Source organism: Branchiostoma belcheri, unplaced genomic scaffold, assembly GCF_001625305.1.
Source record: "Branchiostoma belcheri isolate BF01 breed outbred unplaced genomic scaffold, Haploidv18h27 scaffold14, whole genome shotgun sequence".
Lineage (NCBI taxonomy): Eukaryota > Metazoa > Chordata > Leptocardii > Amphioxiformes > Branchiostomatidae > Branchiostoma > Branchiostoma belcheri.
In genome coordinates, this window is record NW_017802824.1 from 1,894,625 (window position 1) to 1,912,679 (window position 18,055).

The 18,055-nt window shown below is 41.1% G+C and overlaps 1 protein-coding gene across 1 annotated transcript in view; it reads right to left on the reverse strand.

The window, feature by feature from the left end:
- LOC109464526 (mucin-5AC-like) overlaps positions 1–18,055 on the reverse strand; it is a 30,599-nt gene continuing 12,544 nt past the window's right edge. The window contains 24 exon segments of the mRNA XM_019761533.1: positions 1–9; positions 507–646; positions 1,047–1,193; positions 1,585–1,710; positions 2,236–2,388; positions 2,961–3,134; positions 3,318–3,364; positions 3,681–3,750; positions 4,541–4,730; positions 5,779–5,891; positions 6,040–6,897; positions 7,102–7,371; positions 8,010–8,337; positions 8,339–8,919; positions 9,512–10,240; positions 10,807–11,995; positions 12,321–12,487; positions 13,133–13,271; positions 14,350–14,417; positions 14,976–15,165; positions 15,393–15,505; positions 16,308–16,430; positions 16,722–17,063; positions 17,343–18,005. Coding sequence (XP_019617092.1) covers positions 1–9; positions 507–646; positions 1,047–1,193; positions 1,585–1,710; positions 2,236–2,388; positions 2,961–3,134; positions 3,318–3,364; positions 3,681–3,750; positions 4,541–4,730; positions 5,779–5,891; positions 6,040–6,897; positions 7,102–7,371; positions 8,010–8,337; positions 8,339–8,919; positions 9,512–10,240; positions 10,807–11,995; positions 12,321–12,487; positions 13,133–13,271; positions 14,350–14,417; positions 14,976–15,165; positions 15,393–15,505; positions 16,308–16,430; positions 16,722–17,063; positions 17,343–18,005 — 6,929 coding nt within the window.

Below are 18,055 nucleotides of genomic sequence, written 5' to 3' on the forward strand. Positions count from 1 at the left end.
TTAACGACTCTGCAGAGATGAGAACAGCAGAGGAAGATTTACATATATATGTATATATATATCTTTTCAAAAAAGAAACGTTGCCTCATTAGGCCATGTTGATTTGATTGTATGACTGTATGACATCCTCTGGGAACTCCAAAACTGATGCCTTGCCTTCATTTAATAATAATATGAAATCTACATAATTCTACACAAGAGTATGGTATGGCAAATAATAGACTCTTCATTTTTATCTATTCACATTTTCCTCTTGACCTTAAGAATTGTTCTGGCATTCTACAACATTAAGTATCATTTTCCAATATATTTTTTTTGCAATTTACGGCATATATATTTGCTCTTTGTATGACTTACAGTATGGTCGAAATTTTTTTGGATAAGGATGAAAATTCATGCGCGCATGCCATCCATATACAAAATGTAAGAAAAGAGTGTTGCCTCATGTACTGTATAATACTAAAGAATACTTTCAGCTGACAGAATTGTACAGAAGAAAGCCTTACACAAAGGTCACTGCAGAGACCCCCAGGAACTGGAAGTCCATAGGGGACTTTGATAGGAGCAGATATGGTCTCGCCATTCCCTGGTGTGGTGTCTAGTAGCTTGTCATTGGCGGCCTCACCAAAGGGAAACAACCTGTTTTCTGCAAGGAAGTATGAAAGATCATAGTATTATTAATTTATTGGTTTATGTAATATTTCAGTTTTTGGTCCTGATGTGACAAGTGCATTAAGTTTCTGCAACCATTGAATGATGTCAGGGCAAGATACAATCATTATGTGAAATTCATACACACACACGTCATACATTTTTTGTACACGCGCACACACGCACACACACACACATGCTCGCACACACGCAGCCACACACACATGCTCATCCACACACACACACACACACACACACACACGGATGCATGCACACACACACAAACACACACACGCACACAGCCACACACACGTGCTCATGTACATGCACGCACACACATACGTGTGCATGTACATTATTTTGTAGTCATGAATACGATTTAAAAATCAATGTACCTCTACACTGTCCTACAAAGCCAGTGCCTTGTGTGGAAGTGCTGTGGTATCCTGTGTTGCAGGTGCAGTTGTAGCTGCCTTCGGTGTTCACACAAGTTGCATGTGGGTCACAACGGTTCTTGGATTGCTCCTGGCACTCGTCAATGTCTTTGAGCAAAGGTGAAAGAAACATCAAGCATCAGTGTGAATTCAAAAGTGATGTATGACAAATTTCCCAACTCTTGCAGTATGATCATCATGATAATGCAGTAATGTGACCTAATATTCTTGGACTTGGAATAGGCACAATGAACAGAGAGGTTCACAGTATTTTTTCATTTATGCACAAATATGCAAGTTGCCCTCCCTCATACAAGCAACAAAAAACATTGATAATACATTTCAAACTCAACAAACTCAGCAATATATAAAAATGTACAGAACAGAATCTGATAATAAAAATTATGGTAGTATACATGTACATGTATATGACATGGAGTGTTGGCATTTGTTACAAATAGTTTGGCAAATAGTGAATCGGAAATCTGCAGTTTTGTACCTTCACACTCGTAGCCGTCTCCTTGGTAGCCAGGCTTGCACTTACAGGTGTAGTCTCCGATCGTATTTGTGCACGTGGCAAGGTCAGGCTCACAGTGGTCCATATCAAACGCACACTCGTCTATGTCTGCGGAAGAACAAAAAGTTGATCAAACGAAGTACTATAGCCTTCTTTCTTCATGCATACACGCACACATACATGTGTACACACACACACACACACACACACACACATGTGTACACACACACACACACATACATGTGTACACACACAGTCACACACACACACACACACATGTGTACACACACACACACACGTGTGTACACACACACACACACACACACACATACATGTGTACACACACACACACACACATATACATGTGTACACACACACACACTCACTATCCGGTTTCATCTTAAGTACTGCTAAGCCCAATTTACATTGAATTACTAGCAGCTGCACATGGGTTTAATACATATTAAGAAGATAGACACATACAACAAAATGGTTTGTGCCTGACATGTACAAAATGTACATGTCTTAACTTTTTTGGTTAATCAATGATAGTCAGATCCTCCTCATCTTGCAGATTTTACATTGTGAAACGTATGAGGCTATTCATTTAAAATGGCAATTATAGTATCCTACCCTGGCATCTGATGAACTCTGTGTCATTGTTACTGAGAATCATCTCGTAGCCATGGTCACAGTAGCAGTCGTAATCTCCGTTTATGAGAAAACAGTTTCCAGGTCCAGAGGTCTGGGAGCAACGGTCATCTTCAGGAGTGCACCAGTCAATATCTGCGAAATTGGCAACAGTTGATTTTTCATTAGCTTTGACCCCCAAAAAGCCAGAATCTGCATATTTTTTTATTATGGTTGCATCGTAACTGCACATCAGGAAAATTATTTCTTATTCCTTAGCTGTTGTTCGTAGGTAATGAACTAGCAGGTAGACCAGGGGTCGAAATAGATTTTGGGGCCAACTTGCACTGGTGTAGATAAAATGAAAAATACTTATAGGTACACAACCAAAAGTACATGTAGTAACTTTAATAGCATCCAATATTTGCTTACACTACCAACCTTACATGTATGTCAGTAAAGTGGATGAAGCAAACTGCACTGCTGTGCATACTGGCAAAAAATTAGCTGCATGACACCAAATTTACTTGCACCAAGTTGCACCTCACCTCACCGGTCCCATAGCAGTCTGTCCTGCTGTCGGGGCAACTAAACTGTCAACAAGATTGCACACAGAGGGGTATTTCGACCCCTGTAGACTAATCCAGTGGCTTCCCACTGGGAAACGTAGAGTGGGATGACCACATACTACACTTAGACTACACACGAAAGCCGAAACATGAACTTACATCCTTTTGGACAGTCTGGCAAGTTACAATCCCGTAATTCCACCGACGTTCCATTGCAGTAGCGACCGTTGCCCTGGGGAGGGGGGCTGTCACACTTCCGCGTACGAATCTGTGTTCCTTGTCCACAGGTCGACTGACAGTTACTCCAGGAGCTCCACTGGCCATACTGACCATCTAGTCAACAAACGAGCACAAAGAAGTTTAATTCTGAACCAGTTTTATCAGGTGAACATGTCTCCTCCACCAATTTACTTAACTACATAAACACAATAAATACATGTATGTAAACTATAAAGTTAAATTATATATTAATATATAGAAATTCAATATAGTATTCATTGCTTATATTGATCTTACCTATCACACGTGTCTCACAATTGTCGCCAGTGTAGTACACTGAGCATCTGAAACAGCATTAAACAAACAAGGCCCTGGTTTGTTCATACATAATTGTAAAATGTACATTTGAAGCTATGATAAAAGTCTGGCTGAACCTTAATTGCAGGCTTCCATAACAACATATCTTTGCAAGGAAAAAAATGACTTGCAAACTGAATTACCAGTATTGATAATCCAAGACGCATTTGAAATATTTAGCATTTGTTAAAGTTACAGCAAATTTGACTGAGTTTGTAAGCATAACAATCAACCAAAATAACAAGGTGGCATCGGCGTTCAAGCAATATTTATGTGAACAACTCAATACTGGCATTAACTCACCCGCAAGTTGTTGATGAGTTGACAACTTGACAGTTTCCCCCATTGGAGCAATAGCTTGAATAGCATATCTCTGTAATTAAGGTACAAATGAAAATAATTATCATTCATACAAATGTAACAGTTATTATGCACTGTACAAAGTTCAGAGTGAGATCCAATCATCACAAGAGGAAAGCAACAACAGATTGAAAGTGGGGATTGTATTGAATATTTAGACAAACAAAATTTAATGTATATTTCGTATTATGAAGCAGGTACAACCAAGGAGGTTAAATACCTTGTATTTAACCTCCTTGACAACTGTACAACTGTAATTTTGCAACATAAGAAATTGGACTTATTTCAACTGTACCACTCCAGTCTTTGTCAAGGAATGAGCAATCCACAGCTTCTGTGACATGTAAGATTTTGCCCTACATCCCTCAACAAAGATGGGGGACGCCACAGGCTTTCTGCAACCTATGATCCGCTGCTCACTGAGTCACGTGTGTCACAATAGTTTACTATCAACACAGTTAAACTTTCAATAGTTAACTACCTTGAAAATTTATCTGAGTGTGTTCTTAGACTTCAGTCATAATGAAGCCAGTTTGAACTGTCCTTGTAACATAAGGTATTGGGCTGTGCAACTCCGGTCTTTGTCAAGGAATGAACAATCCACCACTTCTGTAACATCACATTATGCAGATGACACACATGACTTGGTAAGTTGAGTGGTCATAGGTTGCTGAAAGTCTGTGTTGCGCCCCCTGTCTTTGTTGAGAGATCGCAATACAGTACCCTGATGTAGCATATACAATTTCTGTAACACCATCTGACTACTATAGTATTAGTATTTCCTGTTATTGCTTATTGCTGACCTGTTGTGTTGACATCCAGGCTGATGCCAACAGAAGAGATGAAAGCGGCTTCCAGGACATCGTAGGTGATTCCAGCTGCCGGGTCAGCGGTGACAGTCAGTTGTGCTATCAAACTACCACTCGAAAACCCTGTTACAGTCACCGAGTACATGTGGGCAGCAACGGAGCTGTCAGAATAGATCTCTGTCACCTGTAGAAAACAGCAATCAATCAATCAAACTGCAAGCATCAGGGCAGATGCATGGTGGCTGCAGACATGTCCCTCCAGGATGTTCTGTTATACATGTAGCAATGCAGAACCCTTCATTAGGCCACACCAATTTAATTTCTTGGTTAACGGTTCATTTTTTCTGATTTGCAAATAAAACTAAAAATTCAGAATCAACTGCAAAATGCTCATATTTTGCCCTGAACAGTTGAAAACAGTCATTTTCTTCCTAGTTGTTACAGTTATTCCATCTTTCAATGCAATGGTATCATTAAAAGTTCAAAATTCATTGTAACAGTTTAAATTTTGAACCAGTCTGGTGTGTTTACTTCATGGCTCCTATCCTACCATTTTGGGCCATAATAGGATGCCTAGGCCTGTTTTTATTTTTTTTCGCCCACCTGCTCCATTCTACAAAAATTCGTTAACCAAGAAATTAAATTGGTGTGGCCTTATATTGTTTCATATTATAGAGTTTAATTTGGGACATCCAATTTAATTTGGGACTGACCTCCCATATCTGAGCAACCTTACACCCAGATGGGCTAATATCGCAAACTATTGAATAATAGGTGAAAATGATAAAAAGAAATACGTAGCAGCCATTGATGATCCTTGGGATTAGTCATATCATAGGTAATTATGCATGATTATGCATAATTATGCATGAGGCTTTGAAAGGTTATACATGGTTATGCGTAATTATGCATAACCCTTGGAACTATATGCATAATCAAGGGATAACTGTTATGCATAATGATATCAAGTACATGTAATACTTCCTACATTTATGCAAAATTGTTCATAAGGCTTGAAGTTCATAAAGCATAGCAATTGGGAACCTTATGCATAAATATCATATATAACCCTAGATCTTTTGCATAATTAGATTTGCATAATTTTGCATAATTGTGCTTACTTAGATTAATCCCTAGGGGGGCATCAATGGACGCTACATACATGTATTTCTTACATCATTTTTAGCTATAAACTGATAAAAAATTTATTATATTTAAAAGGATGGACGCACTGTAGTTTCCAGTTGTGCCTTCGTTGCCACAAAGTCATCAGACGTACAGTCTGCCAGTGTAGCGCTGTACGTCAAACCTGTGAATCTCACAGATTGGGAAAAACCTCTGGAATCTGGAAGCAGATGATAGTAAGCGTTAGACTTCTGTAGTCAAAGCATGCAAAATAATACAGAGATGATCTTAGTCTATTTCAATCATACATGACATTGTAAAGCTTTTCAGGTTCAAATGTGTGACGTTTGATAGAAAAACCTACTCACCGAGCTCGCATGTTGTTCCATTGCCAGTAAACCCCTTTCTACACAGACAAGTGCCATTGGACAGAGCGTCTGCATGCTCGTCACAACCTGAGTTACAAAGTTTGGGGGCTGTCGTCATCACTGTTGTGGTAGTTTGTGTCGTAATCTGCGGTGTTGTGACTACTGTTGTTGTGGCAGGTGTTGTAGTTGTCATTTGGGCTGTAACTTGTGGAGTTGTTACAGTCGTTGGAGCTTGGGTTGTAACTTTCTGTGTGGTGGTAGGAGCACCTGTTGTTTGGGTTGTAACCAGTGGTGTTGTAACTTTCATTGTGGTGGCAGTTGTTGTTCTCACTGTTGTAGGTTCAGTTGTCATTTGGGTTGTAATTTTCTGGGTTGTTATCCTTGTTGTTGGTAAAGTTGTTGTTTGGGTTGTCACTACAGGTGTTGTCTTAGCTGTAGTTATAAAAGTTGTATCTTTCTGCGTTGTTGTCGGAGCACTTGTTGTTTGAGTTGTAGTGGCAGTTGTTGTCCTTGCTGTTGTAGGGCCAGTTGTCATTTGGGTTGTAATTGGTGGGGTTGTCATCCCTGGTGTTGTTGGAACAGTTGTTGTTTGGGTTGTCGGCTTAGGTGTGGTCACAGCTGAGGTTACCACAGTTGTAACTTTCTCTATTGTTGTAGGAGCACTTGTTGCTTGGGTTGTAATCTGCGGTGTTGTCACTTTTGCTGTTGTAGAAATCGTTGTTTGACGAGTTGTTACTTTTGGTGTTGTAGCAGCTGTTGTCACCAAGGTTGTAGCCTCTGTTGTTGGAACCGTAGTAACACGGGTTGTTGCTTCTGTGGTGGCATCTTCTGTTGTAGGAAGGACTGTTGTAACGTCTTCTGTGGTGACAGATTAAAAAAAAGGAAGAAATTGAGATTAATGTGAGCTTGGCCTTGGCTTTGAGATCACATCTGTTTAGTGTTGTATTTTGTGATGGAATAGCCCTAATGTTAGTCCTCATTTTAACGGAAAACACGACAACATAAATATCATGTGCATATTGGTGATGTTGAAATAAAAACAAGGCTAGAACAGAAGTTTACCTGTTGTGTATTCCTCTGTGATTGTCGTAGGAGCACTTGTTGCTTGGGTTGTAACCTGCGGCGTTGTCACCTTTGCTGTTGTAGAAATCGTTGTTTCAGGAGTTGTTACTTTTGGAGTTGTAGCAGCTGTAGTCAGAACAGTTGAGGTCTGTGATGTTGTAGCAGCTGTTGTCACCAAGGTTGTATCCTTTGTTGTTCGAACTGTAGTAACGCGAGTTGTTGCTTCTGTTGTGGCATCTTCTGTTGTTGGAATGACTGTTGAAGGACCTTCTGTGGTGACAGATTTTTTAAAAAAAGGAAGAAAGTGAGATTAATGTGAACTTCGCCATGGCTCTGATATCACGTTTGTCTAGTGTTTTACAAATGTAGATTGTGATGGAATAGTCATTTTGAGGGAAAAAACATGACAACATTTACATATTACAATGATTTAATTTTATGAATGACATCCACGCGCACATTGATTTTTGCCTGTTCTCAAAAAAAAAAAAAAAAAAAGATCTCCTCCGACGAGGCTCTGGCCAGGGTGCCATCCTCCAAAGTCCATGGTAGCTAGCATAGCAACAAGAGGGAGCCAGCAGTAACTACACAAGATGACACGCAAGCTGCCAAAGTTCCACGGAACTCAAGACCTCAGTACAGTGCAGACGCATAAATGCTACAAAGGCATATGCAGGCTTGTCATAAAATTCATTACATACTACCGTAAATTTACAGTACCAGCTTTGTGACCAATGGCAGCATTTTTTTATGGCAGGAATTTTTTTATTTGCCCATTCGCACTTGTTTTTTTTTTTTGGGGGGGGGTTCTTCTGAGGATGTAATCCATAAAATTAAGTCAGTGTGGCCTAAGGTCCCTACCATGTTAGTGATGTTGAAATAAAAACATGGTAAGAACAGAAGGCTACCTGTTGTATATTCCTCTGTAGTTGTAGGAACACTTGTTGCTTGGGTTGTAACCTGCGGTGTTGTCACCTTTGCTGTTGTAGAAATCGTTGTTTCAGGAGTTGTTACTTTTGGAGTTGTAGCAGCTGTAGTCAGAACAGTTGTATCCTCTGTTACTAGAGCAGTTGAGGCCTGTGGTGTTGTAGCAGCTGTTGTCACCAGGGTTGTATCCTCTGTTGTTGGAACTGTTGTAATGCGGGTTGTTGGAATGGCTGTTGTTGTAACAGTGGTGTCCATTTCTGTCGTTATGCGTGTTGCTTCTGTTGTGACATGAAGAGTTGTAGGCTCAACAGTGGTGTCCATCTCTGTTGTTGTCTTCTGTTGTTACATCTGTTGTGCTGGTTGTTGTTATTTGAGTAGTTGTTGTTGCATCAGTGGTGCCCATTTCTGTTGTCATGTGTGTTGTTTCTTTTGTGACCTGAATAGTTCTAGGCTCAACAGTGGTGTCCATCTTTGTTGTTTCTTCTGTTGTTACATCTGTTGTACTGGTTGTTGTCATTTGAGTAGTTGTTGTTGCATCAGTGGTGCCCATTTCTGTTGTTTTGCGTGTTGCTTCTGTTGTGACATGAAGAGTTGTAGGCTCAACAGTGGTGTCCATCTCTGTTGTTGCCTCTGTTGTTACATCTGTTGTTGTACTGGTTGTTGTGATGCGAGGGGTTGTAGGCTCAACAGTGGTGTCCAATTCTGTTGTTGTCTCTGTTGTTACATCTGTTGTTGTGCTGGTTGTTGTGATGCGAGGGGTTGTGGGCTCAACAGTGGTGTCCAATTCTGTTGTTGCCTCTGTTGTTCTGATTGTTGTTGAGGCTGTGGTTGTTTCTGTTGCGGTCTGAGGAGTTGTTGGTTTTGCTGTGGTGTCCATTTCCGTTGTTTGCACTGTTGTCACAAGTGAAAATGAGATCATTAATAACGTAACGTGTTTCTAGCCAATAAAACAATTGTGCTGTCATGAGAGGCAGATGCAAAGGGGCTGAATACTGTAAAATCCTCACACTGCATTGTTATTATGTGTTTAATGGGAAATGCAATCATTGATGAGACCATGTTGATTTCATTATATGGATTACATCCGCACAATGAATTTTCGTCCATTTCCCCAAAAAATGTTTGACCATGATGTAAATTGTACAAAGCACCTACAAAATGAGCATGCAAATATATGCCGTAAATTGCAAAAAATATATTGGAAAACGATACTAATGTCATAGAATGCCAAAATCATTTCTGAAGGCAAAGAAGAAAATGAGAATGAAGACTCTTATCATTTGCCATACCCATACTCTGTGCAGTTAGTCATTTGTTCAACATTCATGGCCAAGAAGATTTCATTTTCAACATGGCCTAAGGGGAAAATGTAATATTTCACAAGAGAAGGATAATTACCAGTACAACAAATTTAGTTATAATCTAAATGCAGTTTGTATAGAAGACTAACAATATCAATTAGTATTAAGAACAAGAGGGATACCTTCAGTTGTTGGCTGTATTGTTGTTGGCAGTATTGTTGTAGGCATTACTGTGACAATGCCCTCTGTGGTTGGTTCTGAAGTGCTGGATTTGCTGCTAGTGCTTGATGCAACAGTGATGTCCTTCTCTGTTGTTGCATCTGTTGTAATAGTTGTTGTTGTTGGAGATGAAGTTGTTTCTTTTGTGGCCTGAGTTGTAGGCTCAACTGTGGTGTCCATCTTTGTTGTTTGCTCTGTTGTTACATCTGTTGTAATAGTAGTTGTTGGAGATGAAGTTGTTTCTTTTGTGGTCTGAGTTGTAGGCTCAACTGTGGTGGCCACGTCTGTTGTTCGCTCTGTTGTTACATCTGTTGTAATAGTTGTTGTTGGAGATGAAGTTGTTTCTTTTGTGACCTGTGTTGTAGGTTCAACTGTAGTGACCACTTCTGTTGTTAGTTGCTCTGTTGTTACATCTGTTGTACTAGTTGTTGTTGGGGCTGCAGTTGTTTCTGTTGATACCAGAAGAGTTGTAGGTTCAACAGTATTGTCCACCATTGTTGTTGCCTCTGTTGTTACATCCGTTGTACTAGTTGTTGTTGAAGTAGAGGTTGTTGTTGCTGTTACTACAGGAGTTGTTGTTTTGACCATCTTAGTTGTTTGCTCTGTTGTTACATCAGTAGTGCTGACTGTTGTGCCCTTTGGTGTTGTAACTGTAGTTGTAGTCTGGGTTGTTCCTGCAGATGTTGTAACTACTGTGATAAAAGATCAAGGGAATGTGATGAAGTAAATTAGTTTTAATAAATTTGTATCTTCTAGTAGGGTACATACTGCAAAATCCTCACACACATTAAAACACTTTGAAAGATGCAAATACACCTAATACCAAGGTTAGTTTCACACTGGGGGGATGTAGAAGTCCAAAACCCATGTGAGCATCCAAGGAAGAAATGGATGGACAACATAAGGGAAGACTTTTTCCACCTTAACCTGCAGAACATCAAACCACAGGACAGAGGCAAATGGTGGGCTGACATCAAGGCTCAGCACCAGTGTGCATGCACATGTAACCCTTGGAGTGAGAGTGAGTTTCTCTTTTCCCATGGAATGGTTCATGCAACAGTTAGAAGTCCTCTTCTTTGTCCATACACATGGACTGTTGATGAAGTTTAGGCAGAAAGAAAAAAAGAGGGATGGTTTTTCATGCTGTGGAAATAACATGATGATGTGCAGCGGCAACCAGTTAGTATATGATTATATAGCTGCTGGGGAGGAATCGGGGATTATGAAATGAAGTCTGATGGAAAGAATGGAAGACTACCATCAGTTGGCAGTACTGTTGTTGGCAGCTTTGTTGTTGGCAGTATTGTTGATGGTGCCAATGTGCTTTGTTCCTCCGCAGAAGATGTTGTTTCTGTGGGAGTGGTTGTAGGCTCAGCTACACCTGTTGTGCTTGTTGATGTTGTAGGAACCAAAGTTGTTGTAATAAGAGAAGTTGTTGGTTGGGCTGTGGTGTCTGTCTTAACTGTTTGCTCTGTTGTTACATCTGCTGTGCTTGTTGTTGTTGGAGCCAAAGTCTTTTTTGCTGTGGTTAAAGGAGTTGTAGGCTTAAATGTCGTGAACATCGCTGTTGTTGGCTTTGTTGTTTCATCTGCTGTACTGGTTGTTGTTTGGGCTGATGTTGTTTCTGTTGTTACCAGAAGAGTTGTAGGAACAACTGTTTTGTGCATTTCCGTTGTCATAACTGTTGTTACATCCGTAGCGCTGACTGTTGGTTCTGTTGTTACATCTGTTGTACTGCTGGTTGTTGTTGTTGGAGCCAAGGTCTTTGTTGTCGTCATAAGAGGAGTTGTTGGTTGGGCTGTTGTGTCTATTTTCACTGTTGGCTCTGTTGTTATATCTGTTGTAATAGTTGTTGTTGGCGATGCTGTTGTTTCTTGTGTTGTAGGTTCAACTCTAGTGACCTGAGGAGTTGTAGGCCCAACTGTTGTGTCCATATCTGTTGTTATGACTGTTGTAACATCCGTAGTGCTGACTGTTGGTTCTGTTGTTACATCTGTTGTGCTGCTAGTTATTGTTGTTGGAGCCAAGGTCTTTGTTGTTGTCATAAGAGGAGTTGTTGGTTTTGCTGTTGTGTCCATTTTCACTGTTGGCTCTGTTGTTACGTCTGTTGTGCTGGTTGTTGTTTGTGCTGATGTTGTTTCTGTTGTTACCAGAAGAGTTGTAGGCCAAACTGTGGCACCCATCTGTGTTGTTGCCTCTGGTGGTACATCTGTTGTAATAGTTGTTGTTGTTGGAGATGAAGTTGTTTGCTTTGTGTCCTGAGTTGTAGGCTCAACTGTTGTGTCCATTTCTGTTGTTATGACTGTTGTTACATCTGTAGTGCTGGTTGTTGTAATCTCAGGAGTTGCTGTAGCAACAGTGGTGTCCATTTCTGTTGTCATGTGTGTTGTTTCTTTTGTGACCTGAAGAGTTGTAGGCTCAACAGTGGTGTCCATCTTTGTTGTTGCCTGTTGTTACCTGAGTTGTAGGCTCAACTGTTGTGTCCATTTCCGTTGTTATGGCTGCTGTCACATCTGTAGTGCTGATTGTTGTTTCGGCTGACGTTGTTTCTGTTGTTACCAGAAGAGTTGTAGGCCAAACTGTTTTGTCCATTCCCATTGTCATAACTGTTGTTACATCCGTAGTGCTGACTGTTGGCTCTGTTGTTACATCTGTTGTTCTGCTGGTTGTTGTTGTTGTTTTTGTTGTAGGGGCCAAGGTCTTTGTTGTTGTCATAAGAGGAGTTGTTGGTTCGGCTGTTGTGTCTATTTTCATTGTTGCTTCTGTTGTTACATCTGTTGTGCTGGTTGTTGTTGTAATCTCAGGAGTTGTTGTTGCAACAGTGGTGTCCATTTCTGTTGTCATGTGTGTTGTTTCTTTTGTGACCTGAAGAGTTGTGGGCTCAACAGTGGTGTCCATCTTTGTTGCTGCCTCTGTTGTTACCTGAGTTGTAGGCTCAACTGTTGTGTCCATTTCCGTTGTTATGACTGTTGTTACATCTGTAGTGCTGATTGTTGTTTCGGCTGACGTTGTTTCTGTTGTTACCAGAAGTTGTTTGGGCTGATGTTGTTTCTTCTGTGATCTGAATAGTTGTAGGCCAAACTGTTTTGTCCATTTCCGTTGTCATAACGGTTGTTACACCCGTAGTGCTGAATGTTGGCTCTGTTGTTACATCTGTTGTACTAGTTGTGACTTTAGTTGTTAGAACTGTTGGAGTGTGTGCTGTTGTGTCTGCTGTGATGAGACATCAAAGACATTTAAGATGACAATGAAATTAGCAAGTCACAAATGGCATTTGGCCTGGCTCAGAAATGCATGCTTGACTGAAGCTTGATGTGAAAACTCTGTATAAATGAATGAATGAATGAATGAAGATTCAATAAACATGTCCTGCGACTACACGCCGCCCAGCACATATGGGCTTATCTAGAGACTCCGACAAAAGACAACATCATAATACACACTGTATATACAAGGTCAAATCAAATTAAATCATAAGGAAACATAAGTGGAGGATACATGTATATAGATTAGGTGGTAGTGTGCATAATACAGAGATTTCAATTCAAATACGACATATTAAGTATAACAATGTTTTTTATTACCTTCTGTTGTCGGTAGGATGGTTGTCTGACCAGATGTAACATCGGCTTCATCTGTGGTAGGGATCAGGGTCTTCGTCTGCACTTCAGATGTCTGTGCCTCTGTCACACCTTTCGTAGTTTTGACAGTAGTAATCGGCTCCTGGGAAGAGGACAATACAGATGTAGGTTGATAAGGGGCTGTTGTAGTGTAAATGGCTGTGGTTGTGTGTTCTGTTGTAGAACGTTTGGTAGTATGAATTGTGGATGTGGTCTTTGGCAGTGTAGACCAATTTGTTATGGACCCTGTAGTCTCCGTCTCTCCTGTTGCAGTAGCTTCTCTTGATGTAGTCATTGGCCTGGTTGTAGCTCCGTCCATTATTGAAGTTCCAGCGGTCGTGGCCATAGTTGTTCTTTGACTTGTGATGACTGGTGCTGTAGTCTCTGGTTTGGCTGTAGTCTCTGTTGACATGTGGTCAGTTGCTGATGCGAGTACTGTTGTCATCTTTTCAGTAGTTGAAGGTGGTTGAGTGGCTCTGTCAGACTGGGTAGTGTCTGATAATGTTGTTCTTTTTGTTGTAGTGTCAGTTGTACTTTGATGTGTTGTCACTGATGCAGTTGTTCTTTCAGGACTGGAGACAGCTGAGGTGGTGAAGGCCATTGTTACCTGCAAAAGACGGAAAATATTTCTGACTTTTGCTGAGTTGTCTTGCAAACAAACACAGTTTTAAGCTGGTGTGTTACGCCGAAAGGCGGTTATACCGGCTATACAGATACAGTGCTGAAATGCCATCAGAAAGGTGACCACATCAAAGTTTATACCCGTTGTATTTTCACCAAAGCAAGGTCTTTAATATGGTTTGATATGGTTTTTCTCCTCCACCAAGTATGTGCAATTATCTTGGGTGAAGAGGTTATAAGTGTGAAAAACTCTGTGCCTGTGCTGAAAAATGAAATCTTTAAATATTTGTGAGTCAGAGTAATGAATTTCACTCACCAGAGCAGCGAGAATATGGATTATAGGACTATGAATGTAAAGAGAGTAATAGGTCTTGTATGGTTATCAATCAATTGGACAGCACATTAAAAGTCTAGTAAAAATGTATTTTACAACACAGCAAACAGACCAGAGCTTTAATTAGTACCGCCAGGTTTTTACCTGTGTGTAAATTGTGACATACACAAACATTGACTTCAATATTCAGTATGGCTGAACATAATTTATTAATTAGATATCCTACCTCTGTTGTAGCCTTGAATGTTGTGGTTGGTGATGCTGGTAGCGTGGTGGCTGGTGTTCTTGAAATGACTGAAATCAATGAAGACAGAGAAAAATGATTATCTTGAACATTCCAGGTAATATTTAATGTCTTATTGAATACAATACACAGGGATTATGAACATAATGATTTCAACATATGACAGGAACACAGTAGATGTAATGTTAAGGTGGCAAGGTGGTCTTGTAGTTAGGGTTCTTGACTTAGACCTTAAAGACTAGGGGTTCAAATCCCTGAATTGCAGGCTCCAATGCTGTAGGAAAGGTACTGTGTAACTATTTTTCCTCATTCGACACAGGTGAAAACAAGCAACATATTTTAGTAAGGGACGTCCTCCCAGGATGTTAAGTTGGAGGCTCCGTGTTTGAGAAGAGCCACACCTCTCATTATCCCACCACAATAGTAGTCTATCCGAGTGTGAGTGGATCAAACCTTAAAGTCTGGTCTTACTGTACTTACTGTATAAAACTAGCTGGTGTGTTACACCGAAAGATGGCTTACTAGTTATGCAAAATTAACAAATTTTACAGGGCAGAGTTTTATCTAAAAATCAGCCAAACTGTAGGTTGATGTTATAAGGAACTGACCAGTTGCGTTGACTTCCAAGTCTTCACCAAGAGATGACTTCAAAGCTGTGGACAGTTGTTCAGCAGTAATCCCAGCTTCTGGGTTGGTGGTGGTAGTCGTACTCACCACCAGACTACCGCTTGAAAATCCAGAAATGGTCACCGAGTACACATCATCAGCAAGGGAGCTTGCAGAAAAGGCCTCTGTTATCTGGTGGTAAAAATACATGTAGAACAGCAAATCAAGACCCCATAGTATTACAACAAATACTGCAAATTTGCAATTTAAGCTTGCACTTTTAAAATTTTTTGAGATCCTTGCACTAAGTCTTATGGTACAAATACCACTGTGACACTATAATACAGAGAAAGGGAACTTCTGGTTTTAATGTAGTCTATTATATATTATAAGTTATTAGACTAAAACAGAGCACCCACTGTTGCTTCTATTTCATCCTTGGCTCCCACAAAGTCATCAGAGTTGCAGTCTGCCAGCGTAGCGCTGTATGCTTTGTCTTTGAATTTCACCGACATGGAGAAACCGGTGGAAACTGAAAGGCAGATGTAAAACATTTTAGAACATCTTAGTGAAATATTCTCACATTCAAAAAGATGGGCAACGTTTATGATGAACCAGAGCACCAACTAGACCATCAATATGAACCAGCACAAAACAGTCACCAACAATTACCAACACAGATGAAGTTTAAAGATTAGACCATCAATACTTTGACAATGGACTTCTCAAATGTTGGTAATAAGAATTCTGTGTGTACTATATAATCTAGTTGAGAATAAAGACTGTGTAATGTCATTTAGGCCACACCGACTTAATTTATGGATGACATCCGCGCGCGCATTGATTTTCGCCTGTCAGCCTAAAAAAAAAAAAGATTACGTCCACCGAGGCTCTGGCCTGGCTCTAGGCCTGGGTAGTCCATGGTAGTTAGCGACAATACGGAAGCCGAAGCACCCAGGCTATCGAATTCGAAGCTCCATGACTCAAGAACTCAGTACATACGTACAGTGCCGATTCATAAATTCCGCAAAAAGCCAGCATGTGCCGGCTTGCCGTATACTAGTATGTCGCTAAGTACTGCCGCGAATTCACAATACCAGCTTTGTATTCCTTTGGTTTAATAGCATTTTTATTTTTGCCCGGAATTTTTTTTTATTCGCCCGCGCGCACTAGTTTGGGGGTCTTCAGAGGATGTCATCCATAAAATTAAATTGGTGTGGCCTTAGGTTCTTACCTAGCTCGCATGTTGTTCCATCTCCACTAAACCCCTTTTTGCACTGGCAAGTGCCATTCGACAGGGCTTCTGCATTCTGGTCACAACCCGAGTTACAAACTTCGGGGGTTGTTGTCATCACTGTTGTTGTGGTCCTGGGAGCTGTAGAAGTCTGTGATGTAGAATGAACTGTTGTAGCAGCTGCTGTCCTCGTTGTAGGGCCAGTGGTCACTCGGGTTGTATGCTGTGGGGTTGTAGCAACTGCAGTTGTATCTTTCTCTGTTGTCAGCACAGTTGAGGTGTGGGTCGTTGCTTGTTTTTTTGTTGCTGCTGTTGCCACTACAGTTGTTCCAATCTCTGTTGATTTAACTTTAGTCGGTCGAGTTGCTATCTGTGGAGTTGCAGCAGTTGTAGAAACTGCAGTTGTATCTTTCTCTGTTGTCAGAACAGTTGAGACCTGGGTCGTTGCTTGTGGCGTTGTAGCAGCTGCTATCACCACGGCTGTGCTTGGAACTGTATCGGCTTGTGTTGTTACTTGTGGTGCTGTAGCAGTTGTAGTTGCGACAGTTGTACCTTCCTTTGTTGTTGGGAGTGTAGTGGATTGGGTTATTGCTTGTGGCATCGTTGCAGCTGCAGTCACCGCTGTTGTTTCCCTCTCTGTCGTTGGAACTGTAGTGGTTCGAATTGTTACCCGTGGTGTTGTAACAGCTGTAGTCATCAAAGTTGTATCCTTCTCTGGCGTTGATACTGTAGTGGGTTGAGTTGTTACTTGCGGGTTTGGAGCAGTTGATGTCAACAGCGTTGTTTTCTGCTCTGTTGTAGGAACTGTAGTAGCCCCCGTTGTTACTGGGGCTGTTGTCACCACAGTTGTTTCCCTCTCTGAGGTTGGAACTTTAGAGGTTTGGGTTATTGCCTGTGGTGTTGTAGCAGTTGTAGTCATCAAAGTTGTATCTGGTGTTGAAGTTGTAGTGGATGGAGTTGTTACTTTTGTTGTACTCAACGGCGTTGTTTTCTTCTCTGTTGTAACTCGCGTTGTTACTTGGGGCGTTGTAGCAGCTGCAGTCACTACAGTTGTCTCCGTCTCTGAGGTTGGAACTTTAAAAGTTTGAGTTGGTCTCTGTGTTGCTGTCGTCACTGTAGAGGATTGAGTTGTTACTTGCGGGTTTGGAGCAGTTGTAGTCAACAGCGTTGTTTTCTCTGTTGTACGAACTGCAGTAGCCCCCGTTGTTACTCGGGGTGTTGTCACCACAGTTGTTTCCCTCTCTGATGTTGGAACTGTAGAGGTTTGGGTTGTTGTCTGTGGTGGTGTAGCAGTTGTAGTCGCCACAGTTGTGTATTTCCCGGTTGTTATTCGGGGTTTTGTCACCACAGTTGTTTCCCCCTCTGATGTTGGAACTGTAGAGGTTTGGGTTGTTGGCTTTGGTGTTGTAGCAGTTGTAGTCGCCACAGTTGTTTCCTTCTCTGTTGTCAGAACAGTTGAAGTCTGGGTCGTTGCCTGGGGCATTGTTGTCTCTATTGTAGCAAGTACAGTGAATTCTGTTGTCACCTGTGGTGTCGTAGAATCTGTAGTCGCCAAAGTTGTATCCTTCGCTGTTGTAGAAACTGTAGTAGTTTGAGCTGTTACTTGTGTGGTTGTAGCAGCTGTAGTCACCAAAGTTGTATCCTCTGTTGTATGAACTGTAGAGGTTTGCGGTGTTACTTCTGGTGTTGTAGCAGCTGTAGTCACGGCAGCTGATGCCGTCTCTGTTGTCAGAACAGTTGGGGTCTGTGGCGTAGCTTGTGGTGTCGTAGTAGCCGCAGTCGCCACTTTTGTCCCCGTCTCTGGTGTTGTAACTTCATTACTTCGGGTTGTTACTTCTGGTGTTGTAG